This window comes from Lynx rufus, unplaced genomic scaffold, assembly GCF_022079265.1.
Source record: "Lynx rufus isolate CCGP_SWC_20201006 ecotype Redwood Valley unplaced genomic scaffold, mLynRuf1.p SCAF_15, whole genome shotgun sequence".
NCBI classification, from domain to species: domain Eukaryota; kingdom Metazoa; phylum Chordata; class Mammalia; order Carnivora; family Felidae; genus Lynx; species Lynx rufus.
In genome coordinates, this window is record NW_025814829.1 from 23,753,359 (window position 1) to 23,773,623 (window position 20,265).

At 49.7% G+C, this 20,265-nt stretch overlaps 1 protein-coding gene across 1 annotated transcript in view; it reads right to left on the reverse strand.

The window, feature by feature from the left end:
• Positions 1 to 8,305: 8,305 nt before the first annotated feature.
• IGFN1 (immunoglobulin like and fibronectin type III domain containing 1) overlaps positions 8,306 to 20,265 on the reverse strand; it is a 49,761-nt gene continuing 37,801 nt past the window's right edge. Inside the window, exons 24-25 of the mRNA XM_047076448.1 lie at positions 12,729 to 12,793; positions 8,306 to 8,440 (exon numbers count right to left, since the gene is read on the reverse strand). Of these exons, the coding sequence (XP_046932404.1) occupies positions 8,306 to 8,440; positions 12,729 to 12,793 (200 nt within the window). The remainder of the gene's footprint in view (positions 8,441 to 12,728; positions 12,794 to 20,265) is intronic.

The following is a 20,265-nucleotide window of genomic DNA, read 5'->3' on the forward strand; positions in this document are numbered from 1 at the left end:
TAAAGGCAACAGAGATCTTCAGATGGGAGAGTCTGTCTTGAAAATCTGACAATAAAGCAGCAGAAAATCATGAAAGATTTCAGCTAAAGAGCTCAAAAGCAGGGAAGCCAAAGAAAAGATGGGTGGGGAGGATTATATCCAGTTAAATATAGAGTTGCAGAATATAATCCTGACAAAACGAAAATTGTGTAAGCAACAAAAATCAGGATGTGGGAGACGTGGAGGGATGAAGTGCAGGGAGTTTATCATCTCGTCTTTCATAGCAGAATCAGTCATACTGTCTCTAATGAAGCATAACTTAAAAAAAATCAATGACTGCAACCTTTTCAAATGGTTTTGAAAAAGAATTCATTTTCTTATATACAGAGGGAGTTTATAGGTACAAATGTCCCTTGTGGTTAAGAAACATTCATCCAAAGTACAAATGACTTCAGTTTTATTTTTCGTTTTATTTCCTGTTATATGTAAGTACAAATAAACTTAACATTTCTATATTTTAAAAGCATGTAATATACGACTCCATTCGTAGACAATTATTTCTGCCCATCTATCATCTACCTACCATTCTGTTTGTATCTATGCTTACAGATCTGTTAGGACTGATGTTCAGCAACTGTTTATGTGGGTTACATCCGGGTGGTGGGATCCGGGGTGAGTTATCACTTTCTTCTTTGCAGATGTCTGTGCTGTTTGAATTTTCATAATGAGCGCGTGCCATTTTGGCAGAAATCATCAAAAGCATTATTTAGGAACTTTGAGGGAAAGCACAAAGTGATTGTAGCCAAAAATCAGTCTTCAAGCAGTTGGGGTAGGTCCTGCAGGCTGCAGTGGGATGCCTGCGTTGGCTCCTTCCAAGAGCTGGGTCTACCTCCCTGCTCACAGGATGGACAGGAGACAGGAGTTCTTGGAGGAGGTGGGCTTTGAGCTGGACCTTGAAGAACAGACAGGTTTGGAGAACATCTGTTTTTCCAGACACATCATAGATCATCTTACTTAACCCTTCTGTGTCTATGGAGTAGATAGGATCATCTCCAGTGTTTGAAGAGGAAACCAAGGCCAGACAGAGCAAGCGAGGGGACAGCATGGCAGATAGAGCACAAAGCACAGGGTAGACTGGGAATTCAAGCGCAGCCACAAAGCCAGCCGGCAGTGCTTGGACCTGGCCTCCCTGGGGCAGGAGTGGAGCAAAACTCTGGGGGACAGTGTGTCCCAGGCAGTGCGAGGAAGATCCCATACAAAGGCTCAGAGGAAGGACCTTGTGACTGTATGTGTGAACACAAGAAGTGCCCGCAAAGCATAATGGCCATGAGTCTGGTCAGGGAAGGGAATGATGATGGGTGCTGTCCCGTGTCACCACAAACAGGGCCCTGAGCACTGAGACCAACTCCCAGAAACAGTGGATGTGTTAGGCCGAGGTCTTCCTCAGGCCCAGGAAAGGAGGGGGCCAGGAAGACTGAAGTCACAACGCAAGCAAAGGTCAGGATGGTGACTACACCCACCCGAACCTGCAGGGCATGGAGACTCAGCTTTCAACTGGGGTCATGCTCTTAGAGGCCATAAATGGTGGCTTTTGCCTCCCAAAAGGTCATTAAGTCATTAATTACATAGCAAGTGGCAATAAAATGGTCTTGGGCTTCCTCATCTTCCCCAGAGCCCAGGGCCTTGGGACCCGAAACCCAAGGGCTCTGTTTTGAGCCAGCCGTCTTGCGGTATCCGGACTTTAGCAGGACAGTTGAAACTGGTCATCGCCTGGATCTCAAAGGATTCATGGCCTAGGAGTCCTGGCCTCTAAGTCCAGCTCCACCACTCACCGTTGGGCAACCTTGGGCCAACCCGTTCAGCCTTTTCCCAATAAATGGCAGGGGCTGGTTCTAAGCTCCTCTGAGAACATTTGTCCCACCCCCGTCATTACTTTGACATTTGAAGCCCATCCCTTCCCTCCCCGTGGATGAAATTCCCAAACCCCACTCCTACCTCCAGGACTCTAAAACCACCTCACGGGACAAGCTAGAGGTTGAGAGCACAGGCTTTGAAGTCCAATAAATTTTATTGGAATCAAGGCTCTGCCACATACTAACCGTGTGACCTAGGCTGTGTTCATTAACTTCTCAGAGCCTCAATTTCCTCAGACATAACATGGAGATTGTATTATTTCCCCCATAAAACTGTCATGAGGATTAAATGGAATGGCACAACTAATGTGCCCGATGCACGGTGGATGCATTATCCTTCGGCTGGCCCCTTTTCTTCATGTCGTGCTTGCTGATTTCCTTGCCACTCCTGATTCTTACTCAGATCTGCATTCTAGCTGGTGGCCTCGGGCCATCAGACATCTTCCCTGGGCTGTTTCTTCACCAGCCCTGGTTGGCTGCCAGTCTAGTACAGCTAACGACTAGGCCTCTGACCGTTGGACCCCCCTCACAGGCCCGGAGGTGAGCGGTCACCAGGGGAGAGCTGGGCTGGATGCTGCACAGAGCCCTAGGATTCCAGACGGGGCAGGGAACCACCAGGAGACACATCGAGATCATGGCTGTCCAACAAATACAATGCAAGCCACGGATGTGATTTAAGTTCTCCTAGGGATTGTATTTTAAAAAGTAAAAAGAGACAGGTGAAAACAATTTCAATAATATTTTCTTACATGACACAATATATCCAAAATAGCATTTCAACATATGATCAATATTGAAAATTATTAAGCTGTTTTACCTTTCTTCTTCTCATATGAAGTGTTATATCTACACTGTATATCCAGGTATAGTATTGGACAGCACAGATTTTCAAGCTAGAGACACATTACGGCCAGGAGACTGGGGGGGGGGGGCACAAAAGAAACAACAAATGATGCATTCATTCATCCATTCATTTGCTCAACAACCATGAGTTCCTTCTACTGACCTCTGCCGGGTTCTATGTAGGAAGCCCCTGGCTGGTGTGATTCCCTTTCCTGACTCATCAGCCATTCTGTCACATTCCTCCCCACCCCCAGCCCCCCTGGCCATACTTCCCCACTCCCAGGGGCAACTCTAGGCTAAATAAATGGTGAGGCTTCCGGCCCAACTGTGGGTCCCAATTCTGCCAACTCAGCTCTCAGCAGGTCCCCTACCTGGGAGAGGGAAGGGAAGGGAGAAGAAGGGACAGAGACAAGGTCCCTTTGGGTCTCTGTCCCTGAGGGGACTTGGAACAACAGGATCCAGCCCCAAACTTTCTCCCCATGATTTCACTTAACACAGGCGATGGGGCAGCCCAATGATAGGCCTCAGGGAGGGCGGGGGGTGGGTTGGAGCAGCCCCTGCCCCAACAGAGCTTCCTCTTCAGAGAAGAGCAGACTTGCTTGGTGCTCATGAGGCTTCACGCTTGTCTGGAAAGAGCTGAAGAGCCCTCTCCTCCTGGCCTTTCTTGCCCAGTGAGCAGCTGGGCTCAGGAATCCAGCCCTGTGCTTCCTGCCTGCCACTCACTGTCCTCAGTCCACCAGCACTCGAGGCCCTACTTGCCTCCATGACCACCATCAGTCCACCCTCAGCAACTGGTCTGCCTGGTCACAGAAGACCTGAAAGAAGCTACATTCTCACCTTCTGCTGCCCTCAGGACGGGAAAACACAAGAGTCAAACTTCCTGGTGACAGTAGTCCCTGAGCAAAGAAGTCTCCCATCCCTGTGATGACAGAGTCTCTGCTACATGCCTGGCATGTTTGCTGAGTGACTGTCAGGTGATGTCAATCTCCCAGCACAACGGAGATGACCATCGGGACCAGGATCCTTCCACCCTGCTGGACTCCTCATCATGACTTGCCATTCCTGAAGGGAACCGGTTGTGTAATCCCAGGCAGATTCCTCTGTACTTTCTGAGCACACTTCTCGTCTATAAAACAGAGTAATAACACCCCCTTTGTGGGAAGGTCATGAGAAAGAAATGAGGTCATGGATATGAAGACTTATGGCACACAGTAAGTGCTTCATCAATAGTCGGTCACGTCCTCCCCTTCGTTTCTGCCAGTGGCTTACTCTGCAAGCGAGAGCCCGGCTGCCATCACCTCCCCCTTCACAATAAGGGGGTCTCTCAGGGTGACCCGGAGTCCATGTGTCTCTGTCTGGAGCAGGCCCTATCACCAGGGACTTCGAAGTGTGGTAGGAACCCAAGGATCTCACTGGGGCCACCTGGAGCTCCTGTGGGAAGGAGAGAGGGCTTTTCTTGGTGACGGGGGTTCTGAACCCCTTAAGCTCAATTCTGAGTAGCCCCACTTCTATCTGCCTCATGTATTACTGTTTCAAATAGCATTATATTTGAAAATACATTTTTGTCGCCATGAAAGTTTGAGGTCACTTCTTTACAACCTCTTCCTTGTATAGATTAAAGAATTAGGCCTTGCCCCGATCACAGCAAGAACAAGGTAACGGACCGATCACTGAAGCCAAAGCTCTTAGGGGTACAAGGGGGCTGATTCCAGCTCCGGAGCAGGTGGCTGCTAACTCTGGAGCCCCACTACCTCCCAAAGCCAGAGTGGAGAGGAGGCTGGCCACCCCGAGCAGTATTGGAACTCGAGCCTAAGCTGTCCAGACTCCCAGAATGGGCAGGCCCTTCAGCTCCCCCTGTCCCCACCTCCCCAGATGCTGTGAGCCCAGGCAGGCACCACACCAGGAGTGAGGGGCCCCTCGAGCTATGGCCAGAGCTCAGAGGCAGGGAGCAAAGACACCACGGTATGTGGATTGAGCCTAGACCCTGTGAGCTCAGTGGGGCTGTCTCAAGCTGGTCTGGACACAACCAGGAGACCCAGAGACCTCCGTTTCTAAGGAGAGAGTGTGAGTGGTCCCGGTGTCCAGGGGAGAGGAGTCAGTGTAGAAAAAGCTTTCCACGTACTAACCAGTAGCTGGTAACAGGTACAGGAGAGACACGAAGATGGTCACGACACAGGCTCCGCCCACAGGCTACTGTTCAGTGAGAAACCCTCAGGGGGGCTGGAGACGTGCTATATCTGGAATGTATACATTTGTCAAAACTCATCAAAATGTACACTCGAGGCCCGTGCATTTGACTGTGTATGAAACATTATCTCCATGGCTAAAAAAAGGCTTGGAAAGAGACAGACTCAGGGGGAGGGAAGTAACGCATCGGGGCTAGCAGACGGGTACATGCCTCCTTTATTTAGGGATCCTGAGACAGGACGGCATGGGAAAATGGGTGTGGTTCCCTGCTGGAGCAAAGGCCCTGGGAGTGATGAGAAGGAGTCTCTGTCCAGAAGGCAAGGCCAGACACACCCATCTCTGTGTGCACATTTTTCCCAGAATCTGCTCTGCTCAGGCCCCACTCTAGTTCGGAGGCCACACCAAGACCTACACCCCAGCCTGGTCCAGCCTAACTCACTCGTGGTCCCTTTCCGGTCCTCGGCCCAACCCTCAAGGCTTGGTTGGGGGAATTAGTGGGAGCTATGAAAGGGGGATCCAGCTCCATTTCCCTATAGTCCATGGCTGGTCTCCCTCCCCCAGAGGACCAGGGTCCCAGGTCTACCGCCCAGGGAGAGGGGCTGTGGGAGCACTCCGGGGATCCGCGGCCTCCCCAGACCACAGGGTGCGAGCTGCCAGCAGCTTGGGGAGGCAGGCTGGGAGCCATGTCTCATCGCTTGGGAAGCCGGGTGCAAGCGCGGACACCTCCCCTGACGCAGGCGGCGGGTAGGGGTGGGGGTGGGGGGGGCGGGCAGGTGCTGCTGCCAGGGGAGCAGCCGGCTTTCCCCAGGGCTGCTGGGCCAGCCCCCACCCTGGCGAGCTTCCCCAGACCTGGGGGCGGGGGAAGGCCCCCAGTGAGCGTTTCATGTGCCCAGTGCACGTTAGCAGGGGTTCCAGAGCCTACACCCGGGCCTGGCCTCCTAGCGGGGCAGGGGTAGCCCTTCTTGGCTCTGGGGTAGGAGGGCGGGCTCCTGAGTGACAGCTCCCTGGGCGAGGCCAGGTCTGGGGGGAGGGGGTGCCTACTAGCTGCAGCCCCCAGGAAACAACAAAGTCACGCCTCTCTCACCTGCAGCAGGTGGGAGTCCCCCCACCTCTTCCCCGGGCCAAGCCCCTCCCTTGTCCTCTTCTCTGACCTCTTGTAACTGCCATTATGTGGCCTGACCAGCACCTGCCATCTGGTAATGTAGCAAGGCCAGCGGCCCCAGTTCAAGGAGGGAGACCAGCTTGGTCCCATCGGAGAAGGAACGGAGGGGCCCCAGGCAGCCCCCAGCTCCAGGGGCTCCTTAGAGAGCTTGGCAGTGCCTGTGGTGCTGCCAGGATGAGCCAGTGCGGGCCAACTCCCTGATCATTAAAAAACAAAACACCTCTCAGGAAGGAGTTTGAAAACGGTGAGCTCAGCAGAACCGGGGGCCTTTGCTCTCCCCAGCAAGCTAAGAGGCGGAGGGAGGGGCTCGCCGGGGCCTCCAGGGGCCGTCTTAGTGCGGCCCCCGCCACCCTACCTGCGGCGGCCCAGTCTTCATCCAGTTCCGCCAAAGCCTGCTCTGCTCGGGGCGTGCTGCTTCTAGGTCGAGCACACTCATTTAGTCCAGCTTTTGGACCCAGAATGGGCTGTCCTGTCGCCAGTGGGGATGGGATAGGACAGAAGAGTGGCGGTGGGCATGGAGGGCCAGCTGGAGGCTCCCTGAGCCCACTGTCCTGTGGATGTGAGAACAGCTTCTCGGCCAGGATCCCAGTCGACTCTCAGAGCGGGGCACAGCTAGAGGTGGGGTGGCCCCTGCCTTAACAGACTCTGATGCAACTCTTCTGTGGTCCAGCCATGAGCTGAGAGAGGGCCCATGAGCCCCCGAGCCTGGAGAACGGGCCTCTGGGTGTGGGCACTGTTCATGGGGTTGGGGAGAGGAGGTGAGGGAGACAGAGGGACAGGGCCGGGTTTCCTGGGGTGGGGGTTGGGGGGTAAGGGGTGGTCCATGCAGGGAGGAGAGCTCCAGAGAGAACTGTGAAGGGTGATGGACAGGCTGGCGGGGCTTCCAACTGGTTGTGGGGTCTGGGGGAGGTTGGAGCCTGCAGCATCGCCCAAGGTGGGCGGGAAGCTCACTTTGCACTGGGAAGACCCCCCGCCCCGCGCCCCAGCTAAATGCCAGGCCAGCCGGGCTGCTCCTACAGCATCGACTGCAGCAAAGGGCTGAGGACGAGCACCTGTCACTTTACCCTTGGGGACCCCACCCTCCCTGGGCCTGTGCCCAGACTATGCCCCACATCCTAGGCACCTCACCCAGGACACCATGTCCTCGGAGTGCAACAGAGCTGTCAGCAGCAAAGGCCGCGCCCTTGAGGTGCCTCCCTCCTGGGCCGCCAGGCACCTCCCAGCCGAAGTGGGCAAGGGTGGAGGGAAAGGGCCCCCCTCCATCGTCCAGGGAGGACATGTTGCCAGGCAGCAAGTGTCAGCTCTGGGTCTGAACCCCTGGTTAGGCCCGGCGTCACTTTCCTCTGCCACCAGCCCCATCCACCCTTTCTTGGCCGTGGCCCTGCCCTGTCTTTGGCGGGACACTCTGCGGTCCCATCTGGGCCATCTGAGCCTGGGCCCCAGAGCTCTACTCTGGCCTTGCCCCCAGCACTGCTCTTTGACCCTCAGGGAGACCCCAGCTTTGGACGCAGGAAGAAGAGACGAGGGTCTGCTATGTGGGCCTAGCCTGTCTTCTCCGGGGTCCTGCAGGGGGGAGGGGGGAGGCAGTCTAGAATCCTACCCAGGATCCAGGAGGGAAAGTGCTAAAGAGAAGTGCACCTGGGGAGAGGTAAGAAGGCCAAGCAGGCCCAGGTAGCAGCGGGAGAGGGAGAATGGTGGCAGGCTGGGTCCCTACCCAGGATCCAGGCAGCCTCTTCTCACCTATAGGCCATCCAGGACATCCTGACCTCCAAGGGTCCTGCCTCCTGCCCTGAACTCAGAAGCTCTTCTCAGTGACACCCAGGGCCCTATCCCTGACCCCTAGAAGACCCCAGGCCGAGGGTCTGCTCAAGCTGAAGTTCTGGCCAGTTTGAGGACCGTGGAGGGTGGCTAGGGGAGGGGGCTGGGGAAGGAGACATCTCCCACCCAGGCTCTGTACAGGGGTCTCGGGTCCAGTATGTTCTAGAGAGACCTGGGAGAGAACAGAGGGGGAGGGAGAACCTGCTGGTGCCCACTACCCCACCCCTGCTCCAGCTTCCCTTCCATCCTCCTCCCCTGCTCCCTTGCCTCAAGGCTGTCTCCGGATTTCTCAAAGGGCCCTTTCTCTTGGCGCCACCTGCTACCTCTCCAGTACTGCTGCAAAGCCTGTGGTGCCACCTGGTGGTCAAATGTGGGATGCCAGGCCATGTGACACCCAGGACTCCTAGGAACTGGCTGAGACCTCTCTGGTCCCCTCCCCACAATCTGTGATCTCCCAGAGCTCCAGGCCCTTCCGCTGCTGGACCCCACTGCTCTGGCTGCCTTCCGCCTGCTCCAGCTCGGTGTTGGAGAGCTGGGCCTGCACCCGAGGTGTGAGAGATTTAGAAATAACAGCACCCAGGGTGCAGGAGGGTCATCTGGGTGGCTCAGTCCTTAAGTGTCCGACTCTGATTTTGGCTCAGGTCATGATCTCGTGTGAGTTGGAGCCCTGCATGGAGCTCTGCTCTGGCAACGTGTAGCCTGCTTGGGATTCTCTCTCTCTCCCTCTCTCTCTCTGACCCTCCCCTTCCCCAAATAAATAAATAAACATTTTTTAAAAAGGAAAAACAGCACGGAATATGGAGTAACACTGGATTCTCACAACGGCATGCTGGAGGAGGTTCTGGGATGATCTCCATTGTACATACGAGGACCTGGGCTCAAGGGTATGAAATATGAAATGACCGGCCCAAGACCACACAACAAGTGATGGGGCTGGAACTGAACCCCCTGCCGGGACAGCCAGAGCCTCTCCGCTTTGCAGACAGCCTGTGAAATCTGCAGCCTCAGTCCCAGGACAAGCTCAAGCCTTGAGGGAGAGTGTGGAAAGAACACTCAACCAGGAGTTTGATCTTAATCCCAGCCCTGCCACTAACTTGCTGTGTTACTCTGGGTGAGGCACTTTCCCTCTCTGGGTCTTATGCATCCCCTGAGGGAGTCAGATCAGACAATCCTCCAGGGGCTGGGGGAATCTGGGCTGCCCATCTGGGGCTGGACTGGGGGGGGGTGGCTGCAGTGCCCCTGGCTTTCACAGGTCACCAGATACCCAAAGGTGTTGAATGAGGTTCTGGGGTTCTGACGTGTGGTGTTTGAAGCCGGCCTCAGAGACCATAGGTCGAGTGTTCAGTATCACTGAACCTTCTTCCTGGCCCCCACTCTCCCCCTTCTGCGAAGCACTTGTGACAAGTCTCTTAAAATCCTCGACTTCCCCTCATAATGTGCTCCTCAGAGCCCCTCTTTCACTCCCACAGACCATGGGCTCCAGCCACTGTGGGCTTTTATCTGGTGATCGGAAGGCACTTTCCCTGGCCTTCAAGAATGCGCAGCCTCCTCTCCCTGCCAGAATGCACTCCCTCACATCTTTGCCTAGAACATTCTGCCCTCCCGTCCTCACCCAGGCCAGCATAGGTCCCTGAGCCGTGTGGCCCCATAGCGCCCAGCACCACATGGAATATGGAACTGTTTGGCTGTGGGACCTCCAGTAAGCCTCAGGGAGCGGAAGCCTGATCGTAACTGTATTCGCAGGCATGTGGCAGACTCTTAAAAACCTTCAGAATGTCTGTACGTGGCCTGACATGACTACTGCCCCCTACCATTGTTTACTCAGTAACACAGCACCTGGCTGGCTATTTGCTTCTACCCATTTCCTGTCCCCAGCCCCTCCTGTCCATCTAAGGACAGGGACTATGCCTCCCCTCCTCACACAGGGCTTGAAGAGAGGCTGATGTTGGGTGTCCTCGAGTCCTGACTCCAGCCTGACCTGCTGGCTCCCAGGAGTCCCTGTCACAGGTATCCTGGGGAAGGTGCCTGGAACGCTGTCACACCCCTGGCCACCTAAGGCACGTTCTCCTCCCCGGGCAGGAGAGTGCACACCTGGGGAGATGTACTTGGAAATGTGGGAGGGAGGGAGGCGCAGCCCCAGCACGGCACCCCCCCCCCCCCCGCCCGAGAATATCAGAAATGCAGACAGAACAGGAAGGAACCCTGGGGGCACAGATAGGGGATGGGACTTGCTCAAAGTCTCTCAGAGCTGGGTCAGTGGCCAGGTGTCCTGGCCCAGGGCTCTTCCACTGTCTGTGGTCTTGGGTGCTGCAAGAGGGATCTCCCGGGAAGTGAGAGGGTCCCTGACCCCCTTCCCAGCATGGTTGGGGCAGGGAGGCCAGAGGAGCAATCGGAGGGCTCCTGGAGGAGGAGACAGGAGCAGAGCCCCCTTCCCTGCTCTCGCGGCGATTTAGATCCCCAGCAACCCGGCAATGAAGCCTCTTATTATTGCCATGATGAATATCCATTGTGACGTATTCTAACATCAACTGAGCCCTTCCGCACACATTTCCTCATTTCATTCTAACGACCCTAAAACACGGGTATTATTACCCGCATTTGGCAGCTGGGGAACATGAAGTTTGCGGAGATGAAGCGGCGGGAGGGCAGATGCTGGCTGCTGTACCCTTCTAAGTGCTTCTCAGGCCTTCTCTCCCGGCCTGGCTTCCGCCGCCCTCCCCTGGGCATCCAAGTAGCACCCCCTCCCCAGGCCAGGAAGCCACAGTGAGCAGAGAGGTCTGCACGCCCTGTCGCCCTGGCCCTGTCGGGGCTGGTGATCCTCAGGCCGCTGGCTTCTCAGCCCGCAGCTGCTGCCACAGGGGCCTGGAAGCCGGGGGGTGGGCAATGAGTGGTCCTCTCCCCTCTGGCCGGATGTCAGTCTGAAAACTGGGGACCTCGGGTTGGTCATCTGGGCTCCACTGTGCCTGTTCCAGAACCGCTTGCCTCATCCTGCCTGGGGCTGCCGGACTCACCCCCAAAGGGCCCCACCCCCTTCCCACCGGGCAGGTGTGGTCCCCCTGGTGTGATCTGAGGGGGCCCGGGAGGGGCTTCTCTCTGCTTCCTCTCCAAGTATCTCTTCTAAGAGGCTGACGTTCCCCCTTAGGGTGCAGCTTGGGGAGAGTGGCGGGGGAGGACCGTCCCCTAGACAGTGCCAAGTGCCCGTGGCCACCGTGGACTTGGTCTGAAGCTCCTGGCCCTTTGGCTTATGTCATCTCATTCGTCCTCCCAAGGGTGCAGCAGGAGGGGGCATCCTGAGCTGTTCTACTGATTCCGACAGAGCAAGTTGCCAAGCCAGAACAGGAACCAGGTCGCTTCCTGGTGAAAACATTTGGCTGGCTACCCAAAAGACAAACTGACCAAAGGACGTATGGCCAATCCCTTAGGGTGGCCCTCAAGGCCTCCTCCTCCTGCTGCCACCCAAGATTCATCCCCAGCACTCCAAGGAAGCTGGGTCATCCTCTTCCATGCCCTGGTCCACGTTCTTCCTCCTCTGACCTCCACACATCCATTGAGCTCCAGCTGAGATGTCACCTCCTCCATGAAGCCACCCCAGATATATCCCCAGTGCCCCAAGGATGCTGAGTCATGTTCTTCCTCCTCTGACCTCTCACTCATCCATTGAGCTCCAGCTAAAATATCACCTCCTCCATGAAGCCACCCCAGCACAAGTTGCTGTCCAGGCCATCCCCCTACTCAAGGTCATCCTTGCCAACATCTTTAACACTGTGACCAACAAGCTCTTGGCCAAATCTCGCCGTGGGTTTGGGGCGGCTGTCCTCATGCCTTCCTGCTCACCAGACAGTGCTTGCTGGGCCCCTCACCCCACAGGGGCTCCGTGAGGAAAGTCCAGAACCCCCTGCCTCCCCCCAGCCCATCTATAGCCCCCAGGCCCCACAAGGAGATGCTGGCCCTGGAAGGGCCTGTTCTCTGGAGTCCAGCCACGCCCCCAGGAGCCTTCTCGGGCTTGACCCTACTTGACCTCCCAGAGCATCTAGTCTCACAGATCCTCTCTCCTTAAGATCTACTGGCTTCCCTCCTACCTCCTTGGCTACTTCTGAGCCCTCGGTCTACCTCGGGGTCCACCCTGGCACCCTACCCCGGAGCTGCCGCATCCCCTCCCACGTCCTCCTAACCAAAGGGACAGACACCTCTCAAATGCACATCTTCAACTCCGATCCCTTACCCGACTCCCTGCCAGCCTCACCACTGGGATGTACCACTCAACGTGTTGTGTGGCTTCTCAGGAAGTGGCTTCTCAGCCTCTCAGCTGACAGCTGAGATCCAGTCTTGAAGATTCCACTGTAAAGACCCAAACTTAACTTCTTTTGCTCCCAAATGTGCCCACTGTTCACTGGCACCCCTGTCTCTGGAAACTCCTCCTTATGACTCGGTCATTGCTAATTTGTCCTTTGGGACTCTGATCGGGCACCACTCTCTCCAGGAAATCTTCCTCGATTTCCCTAAGCCAGGTTAGGTGCCCAGCTAGGCACTCCCATGGCACCCGTGCTCAACTGTAAGCTCACCTTAACCCCACAGTAATGCAACTGCCCGGTCACTGGCGAGTGCATTCCTAGGCTAGGGGCCCCTGTAGGGAACAGACCATGTTTTGTTCTCTTAGCATCCAGCTGGGGCCTGGTACATAATAAGCGGTCGGTTACAATTGGATGAGGGAATTGATAACTTAATGAGACTAATGCTTGGGAAACCCTGAGGCTTTGGATCTAGAGGAAAAACCCACAAGGGAAGAGGTGAGCCAGCCCACGCGGTCTTCTCTGCCCCAACAGTACTGCCACCAGGGGCCTGCCGCCATCAGCTGTCATCGGCAGGGCGATGAAGGACACCCACTGGGGAACTAGTCAGAACATCACTGGGCATTATCAGTGCTGCTCAAAGTGCGTCCTTCCTCATGGCCGTGGGAAGCAGGCAGGACTGCAGTATCAGCCCCTTTGAGGAAAGTCTAAGACCCAAGGTGGTTCAGTGAGGTCTCCAAGGTCCCCAAGGAGGCAGTGGTAGCCTTCCGACTCTCAGCGCAGTTTGTCTGGCCCACCCTGCTCTTACCAGCTGCTGGACCCTGGGGTGCCACTTAGCTCTGTCACGCTCTCCTTCACCTTCTCCAGTTCCCACCGGCTCCTGTCCAGCTGCGGCTACAGAGCCTGAGAGAGCCAGGCCACCTGGCCCACGGCCCTCTCCTCCCCCCCAGCCTCCTCCCCAGTCTCTCTGGAGGGACATTGGCCGGTACCTGCTCAGCCAGCCCTGTGGCTTCTGGGAACTTCAGCCCCAGCTTGGCCCGTGCTCTCCAAAGCTTGGTAAGCTCTTAGCTCCAGGAACCTCAGGCTGTGGCTCTATAACCCAACACAGCAGTTATTCATTTCTTTTCTAAGCTTTATTACATTTCATTTTCTTTTTCTGCCGATTCCAGATGGATATTGGGTTGTTTCCAGTGTGTGGCTATCGTAGGAGCCACAGTCCTGCCATGAATGTTCTTCTACATGGGGCATGTATATAAAAGTTTCTCGTCTATACTATATACGTAGGAGTGGGATTGCTGGGTCAAAAGGTGTAACTCCTATAATGGTTGATTTTGTGTGCCAGCTTGGCTGGGATAAGGGATGCTCAGCTAGCTGGTAAAACACGGTTTCTGGGTGTGTCTGGGGGGGGGTTTCCAGGAGAGATCAGCATTTGACTCTGTAGACCGAGTACAGAAGGCGGTCCTCACAATGCAGGTGGGTACCACATAATCCATTGAAAGCCTGAATAGAACAGAGAGGCAGAGACGGGCAGATTTGCGCTCAGCGTAAAGCTTGACATCCGTCCGTCGTCTGCTTGTGGATACTGATGCTCCTGCAGACTCAGCCCAGGACTTATACCACTGTCTCCTCCAGTCCTCTGTTCTTGGGCCCTCAGTTTTGGACTAGAACTTCAGTACCAGCTTTCCTGGGCCTCCAGCTTGCAGACAGCAGACTGTGGGATGTATCAGCCTCCATGATCCCTCATGATAAATCTCTGGTTCTGTTTCTCCGGAGAGCCCTCACCAACACAATTGCCAAGGTCAACTTGATCGGGTAATGGCAGATTTTCCCTAATTTACAACCTTCCCAGCAGGGGGTGAGAGTCCCCATGTTTCACAGTCTTACCAACACCTGAACAGACCGCTGACTTTTGCCAGTCTGATAGAGGTGAAGGGTTATACAGTTGTGTGTTTGATGTTACTATGTGTTTAATTGTGTGTTTATTTTTTTTTATTTTTTAACTTAAAAAAATTTTTTTAATGTTTATTTACTCTTGAGAGAGAGAGAAAGAGAGAAAGAGAGACAGAGACAGAGCATGAGCAGGGAAGGGGCAGAGAGCGAGGGAGACACAGAATCCGAAGCAGGCTCCAGGCTCTGAGTGGTCAGCACAGAGCCCGACTTGGGGCTCAAACTCACAGTGAGATCATGACCTGAGCCGAAGTCGGACGCTTAACCCACCGAGCCACCCAGGTGCCCCTTTAATTGTGTGTTTAAATGTCATAAATTAGGGCCAAGAGTTTAGGGTTACAAACGAAATTGAACATTTTCCCTGTGTATTTATGAGCCAGTATTCATGCTACTTTTTTGAAGGGTCTAGTAGTTTCTTTTGCTCATTTTTCTCTTGAGATGTTTGTCTTTTTCTCATCGATTTCAAGACACTGACACTAATTACGGGCAATAATTCCCTGACAGATATTTGTGCAGCAAATCTTTCTCCAGCTCTGTGGCTTATTCTTTCACACACTTTGTTGTCTTTGGGTGAAAACACAGCTCTAATTTTAATGTAGTCAAAATTTTTACTCTTTTCCTTTACGGCTTTGCTTTTGGCATCTTGTTTAAGAAACCCTTCCCTACCTCAAAGTAATATAGACATTTTCCTACCGTATCTTCTAAGATTTATAGTTTCACCACCCAGAATTTGTTTTTATGTGTAGGAGAAAGTAGCAATTTAACTTCACTTGGATAACCAGTTGTCCTGGAATAACGTATTAAAGAGTTGACTCTTTCCTGTTGATTTATAACGTCCACTGTGTCATAAATCAAGTTTCCAAATAGGCATGTGTGTGCTTGTTCTGTTATTTCTAGAAGTCTATTGATAACACAAAAAAACACACTGTTTTAATGTCTGTAGAGGTAATAAATCTTGATAACTGACAGGGCAAGTGTCTTTCTTTCTTTTTTTATTCTTCTTCAGGAAAGTTTTGACTTTTTTTTTTTATTCTGTTCATCCACATAAATTTTAGAGTTGCTTTATTAATTTGTATGAAAAACCCTGCTGGGATTTTTTATTGAAAATGCATTGAATCTATCGATGAATCTGGGAAAAACTGACATCTGGGTAATATTATCTTCTTATCCAGAAATGTAGTATGTCCATCTACCTATGCCTTTAACATTTTTTCAATAAAGTTTTATAATTTCTCCATCTGTGTTTTGCACATCTTCTCTTGGATCTATTCCCGGGTATTTCATATTTCCTATTCTAAAATGATATCTTTTTAAAGGTACATTTTCTAATTGTGTGTAGCTGTTTTATGAAAATACAAATTATTTTTGTATATTATTTCTTTTATCCAGAGTTCTTGTTAAATTCTCTTCTTGGTCTGTATGATTTGTAGATCATTTTGCATTTTGTATGTAGGCATTCCTATTGTCTATAAGTAAATGCTAGCTTTGGTTCTTCCTCTCCAATTCTTGTATATTTATTTGTTTTTGTTTTTGTTTTTGTTTTTTTTGCACTGGCTAGGAGTCCCAGTGTAATGTTAAGTGTAAACAATGACAGTAAGCATTATGTCTTTCTTCAGCTTTAAAGAGAATGCTTTCAACATTTCAGCCGCAATTATGATATTTGCTGCAGGCTTTTGTAGGTGCCCTTTATGGACAGTATGGATGATTACTTCTTTTCCTAGTTTGCTAACAGTTTTTAAAAATCACTTATATAACAGTAGCAAACGTGTATTACCACGTGCAAGGATTGTTCTAACTGCTTTACATATATAAATTATTTTAATCCTCACAACAAACCTATGAGGAAAGTACTATTATTATCTTTATAGATAACAAGGAAATGGAAGCTCGGAGAGATTAAATAACTTGCCGAAGGTCACAAAGCTCCTTAATGATATAGTCAGCATTCAAAAGTAGGCAGCCTGGCTCCAGAGTCCGTGTTTGTAACACTCTCTAGTACCTGTCATTAGATGTGGAATTTCACTGAACGTTTCTTGTACATCTGTTGAAATGCTTGCATGGCTTCCCTTTTATTTCATCAATGTGGTGAATTACGTTAATCGTTTTTCTAATATGAATCCAACATTGCAACTCTGGTAGAAATCTATCTTGTTCATGGGATGTAAACATTTTTCCTCCTTACTGGATTCAGTTTGTGAATATTTGTTAAGGATTTTGCATCTAGGTTAATGAGTTAGATTGGCCAATAGTGTTCCTCCTTTCCGCTGTCCTTGTGGGTCTGGCACCAGGGTTAGGCTAATCTCATTTACTAAGCTGGAGAGTACCCCGTCTTTTTCTATTCTCTGGAGAAGTGTTTAAAAATTGTAAATGTTCCTCAAACACTTGGAAGAACATTTCACCCAATCAGACGACTGGGCTATGTTTTCTTTGTGGGAAAAATGCTTAGCTACCAAATGAATTTCTTCAATGATATAGGACTATTTAGGTTTTCCATCTCTTCTTTGAGTCTGTTTTGATGAATGGCCTTTTTCTACAAATTCACACATTTCATTAAAATTTTCGAATGTATTAACATATAGTTTTAAATAGTGTTCCTTTTTTCTGCTGAACCTGCAGTGCATCCATTTTCACTCTTAGTGTTTATTTTTGCCATTTCCTTTCCCCCATGATTAATCATAACAAAAGTTTGTCAATTTTATCAACCATTGCAAAAAGATAATCTTCGAATTTAATTATCCCCTCTATGAAGTGTTTTATTTCATTAATTTTTGCACTTCATTATTTTCCTCTAAGTTTTTAAGTACCATTCTGTGGTTTTTTTTTCAGTTTTAAAAAGTTATTTGCTGTATTAGTGAGGATGGGCTGCCATAACAAACTCCAAACCTCAGTAGCCTAATATGATACAGTTAAGTGGAGAGGCATGGATGAACTTGCTCTATCTGAAGTCGTTTAGGAGGTTAAGTTCCTTTCATCGGTTGGCTGCACCATATTGTAGAGCTAGGGAGTCCCACAAAGGATTCTTTGCATCTAGAAAGTGGATGCTTGCAAAGGAAGTTTTAAGGGTTAGACCTGGGAGCTACTCACATTATGTCTGGGCATCTGCCATTGGCCCATTGATATGGGCACACATGATCATATCGATGGTGGGAGGCGGGATGACTGTCTCTGATATGAATCCTTCTCTCATTGATTTTGAGCCTTTTTTCTTTTTTAGAGCTAGCATATAAGCTATAAATTTCCTTCTACATTTGATTTTCACTGAAGTCTATAAGGTTTTACACATAGTTTTATTAATTTTTATTATTTATTTCTAAATATTTTTTCTTTCCCATTGTGCTCTTTGTGGTTGTTGTTTGAATCATTAATTGTTTAAAGTGTATTTTTAAATTTCCAATTGTGTGAGATTCCTTTCTATCTGTCTTTCATTATTGATTTCCAACTTAACTGCATTGTGGTCGATGTGGTCTACATGGTACCAATCATTTAAAGTTTGTTCAAGCTAGCTTCATGACCTAGTACATAGCAATTTTCATAAACATTTTATGCGTGCTTTAAAAGAATGCTGTTCTCCATTTGTTGGTCACAATGGTCTATGTGTATCTATTATAACAAGCTCATTAATAGAGTTGTTCACATCTTCTATATCCTTATTACTTTTTTGTCTGTTTGATACATTAACTGCTGACAGAAGCGTGGTACAATAGCATGATGATTAGTTATTTTTTCTTGTAGTTCTATCAATTTCTGCTTTAGATGTTTTGACACTATATTGAAAATATATCTGGGGGCTCTATGTTTAGGTGCATACCAGTTCAGAATTATCTTTGTAAATAATGCTAAGTATTCCAGTTTTTATTTGTTCAAATAAAGTCTTTCTCCCCATCCCCATGGAATTAGCTACATGGTCTCAGTCCAGTATGACTGGAGGTTGCATTTAAATCAAGCCTTTAATTCCATATTTGTATGTTTGCCTCATTGTCCCTCTTCTTTCATTTTTATCAGTTGAGTCAGGAGAGGAGAAGATATGTGTGTGGTTGAGTCTTTGTATGTGGGTCTATTGAGAAATTGGAAGAGACATTAACATGTTGAAGAATAATCAATAGATATCCATCATCAATAGGAATAATCAATAGATATTTGAGCTCACTATATACCAGGAACTAAGCAAGAAGAGGAGGGTCCAAGAATGAATAAGGGCCAGTCCCCACTTGCACGGAGTCAATATCCTAGTTGGAGAGGAAACAGACACATACCTGCGCAGGAACAAAGATAAGAATGATGGCAGACTTCTCAACACAGCTGAAAGTCAAAAGATAATGGAGTGACATCTTTGGAGAATGGAAATGAAAACAAAGAATGACTTAGGATTCTATACCTCCCCCAATTTTTTTTTCCAAAAACTAAGGACTGGGATAATGCAATGTTGGCTTAAGCTGAATCTCCTACGGCACGTGTGAAAAACAGGGTCATTTCTAGACGCACCCTGGCTCCATGGTGAAATCTATACTCTTATTTTTTATTAAGGTTTATTTTTCACACACACACACACACACACACACACACACGAAACAACAAAAAAAGTCGGTGGAATCTTCAAGATTTCTGAAGTAAAATAGTTACATTTTAGATTTTTTCCTTTTTGAAATGTAATGGGAGCTGTTATATTACATAGTCATTTTGAGTCTTATTACATTCAAAACTAGAATTATTGTTTTAATTTTGATAAGTAATAACATTAAATGTATGAATATTGTATTTGGAATTAAGCACTTGAATTTACTCATTACTTCAGTAACTATTTATTGAGCCTTAGTACGTGCCTGGATTCTATCTACATCCTGGGGATAAGTAATAAACTAAGTTCCTGCTCTCATGGAGAGTTATAATCAACAAATTAACATTTAATTCATTTTATTGGCTCATTTCCCTGAATATAACACCCTGACTTCATCAAGTTTTCTGAGATTCTGATCTAATGAATTGCTATCCTAAATAGCACAAATCATTTGAAAGAAAGGGTGGTCAGTGACGTATTTTGTCTTTTTACAAAATTTTTTTAACTTTATTTTGAGAGAGAGAGAGTGTGTGTGTGTGTGTGTGAGAGAGAGAGAGAGAGAGAGAGAGTGCAGGGGCAGAGAGAGTAGAGAGAGACAATCCCAAGTAGCCCCCTTGCTGTCAGTGTGGATCCCCAGGGTGGGGCTTGAACTCACTGACTGTGAGATCATGACCTGAGCTGAGACTACGAGTTGGAAGCTTAATCAACTGAGCCACCCAGGTGTCCCCGTATTTTCTCTTTTATAGCTAAAATAACTGTAAAAAAAGAGGAGGGCAGTTCTGAGGGTAAAGATAACAGGTGTTCCAACCTTCTTGCTAGATTGCAGATGGAGTCTCTCCTTTTCTTTTTTTAAACTTCGTTTTGAGAAAGAGAGAGAGAGCATGAGCAGGGAAGGGGCAGAGAGAGAGGAAGAGAGAGAGGGAGAAAAAGAATCCCAGGCAAGGTCCATACTGTCGGCACATAGCCCGATGTGTGGTTCAATGCGGGGCTTGATGCAAGGGCTCGGTGCAGGGCTCGATGCCATCAACTGTGAAATCATGGCCTGAGCGGAAATCAAGAGTCAGACGCTTAACCAACTGAGCCACCCAGGCGTCCCTGGAGTCTCCTTCTAAATGATGCCATTTACACCTTGTGAAACTTCTCTAGACATTCCCCAGAACAGGACCCTTTGGGACTGTAGATTTAGTTACCTTCTCATGCTTTTGATGGCACTTGGCAGCCCCCTCGTGGCCAAATACTATAACTAAAAAAATCTTTTGCTATGCTGAGATGCTCAGATGTGAAGTGTACTCGTGTTTGAAACTCGCTTTGAGATGTGTAAAAAAATAATAGGATGGATTAATGGATGAATAGAGAGACGCACAGATGGTTAGGTACGTGATTCAGCAGATACAGCAACGCTAATTGTAGAATCCAGGTGATGGGCATATGGATCACAGTATAATTCAGCTTTTCTGTGAACATTTATATGCTAATATATTGAATAAAAGCCTCTTTGGTAGGCTCTGGAAAAAACAAAGGATAAATAAAGAGTTTTTTGGATGACTAGCAGCTGAAAAAATACATTGTCAA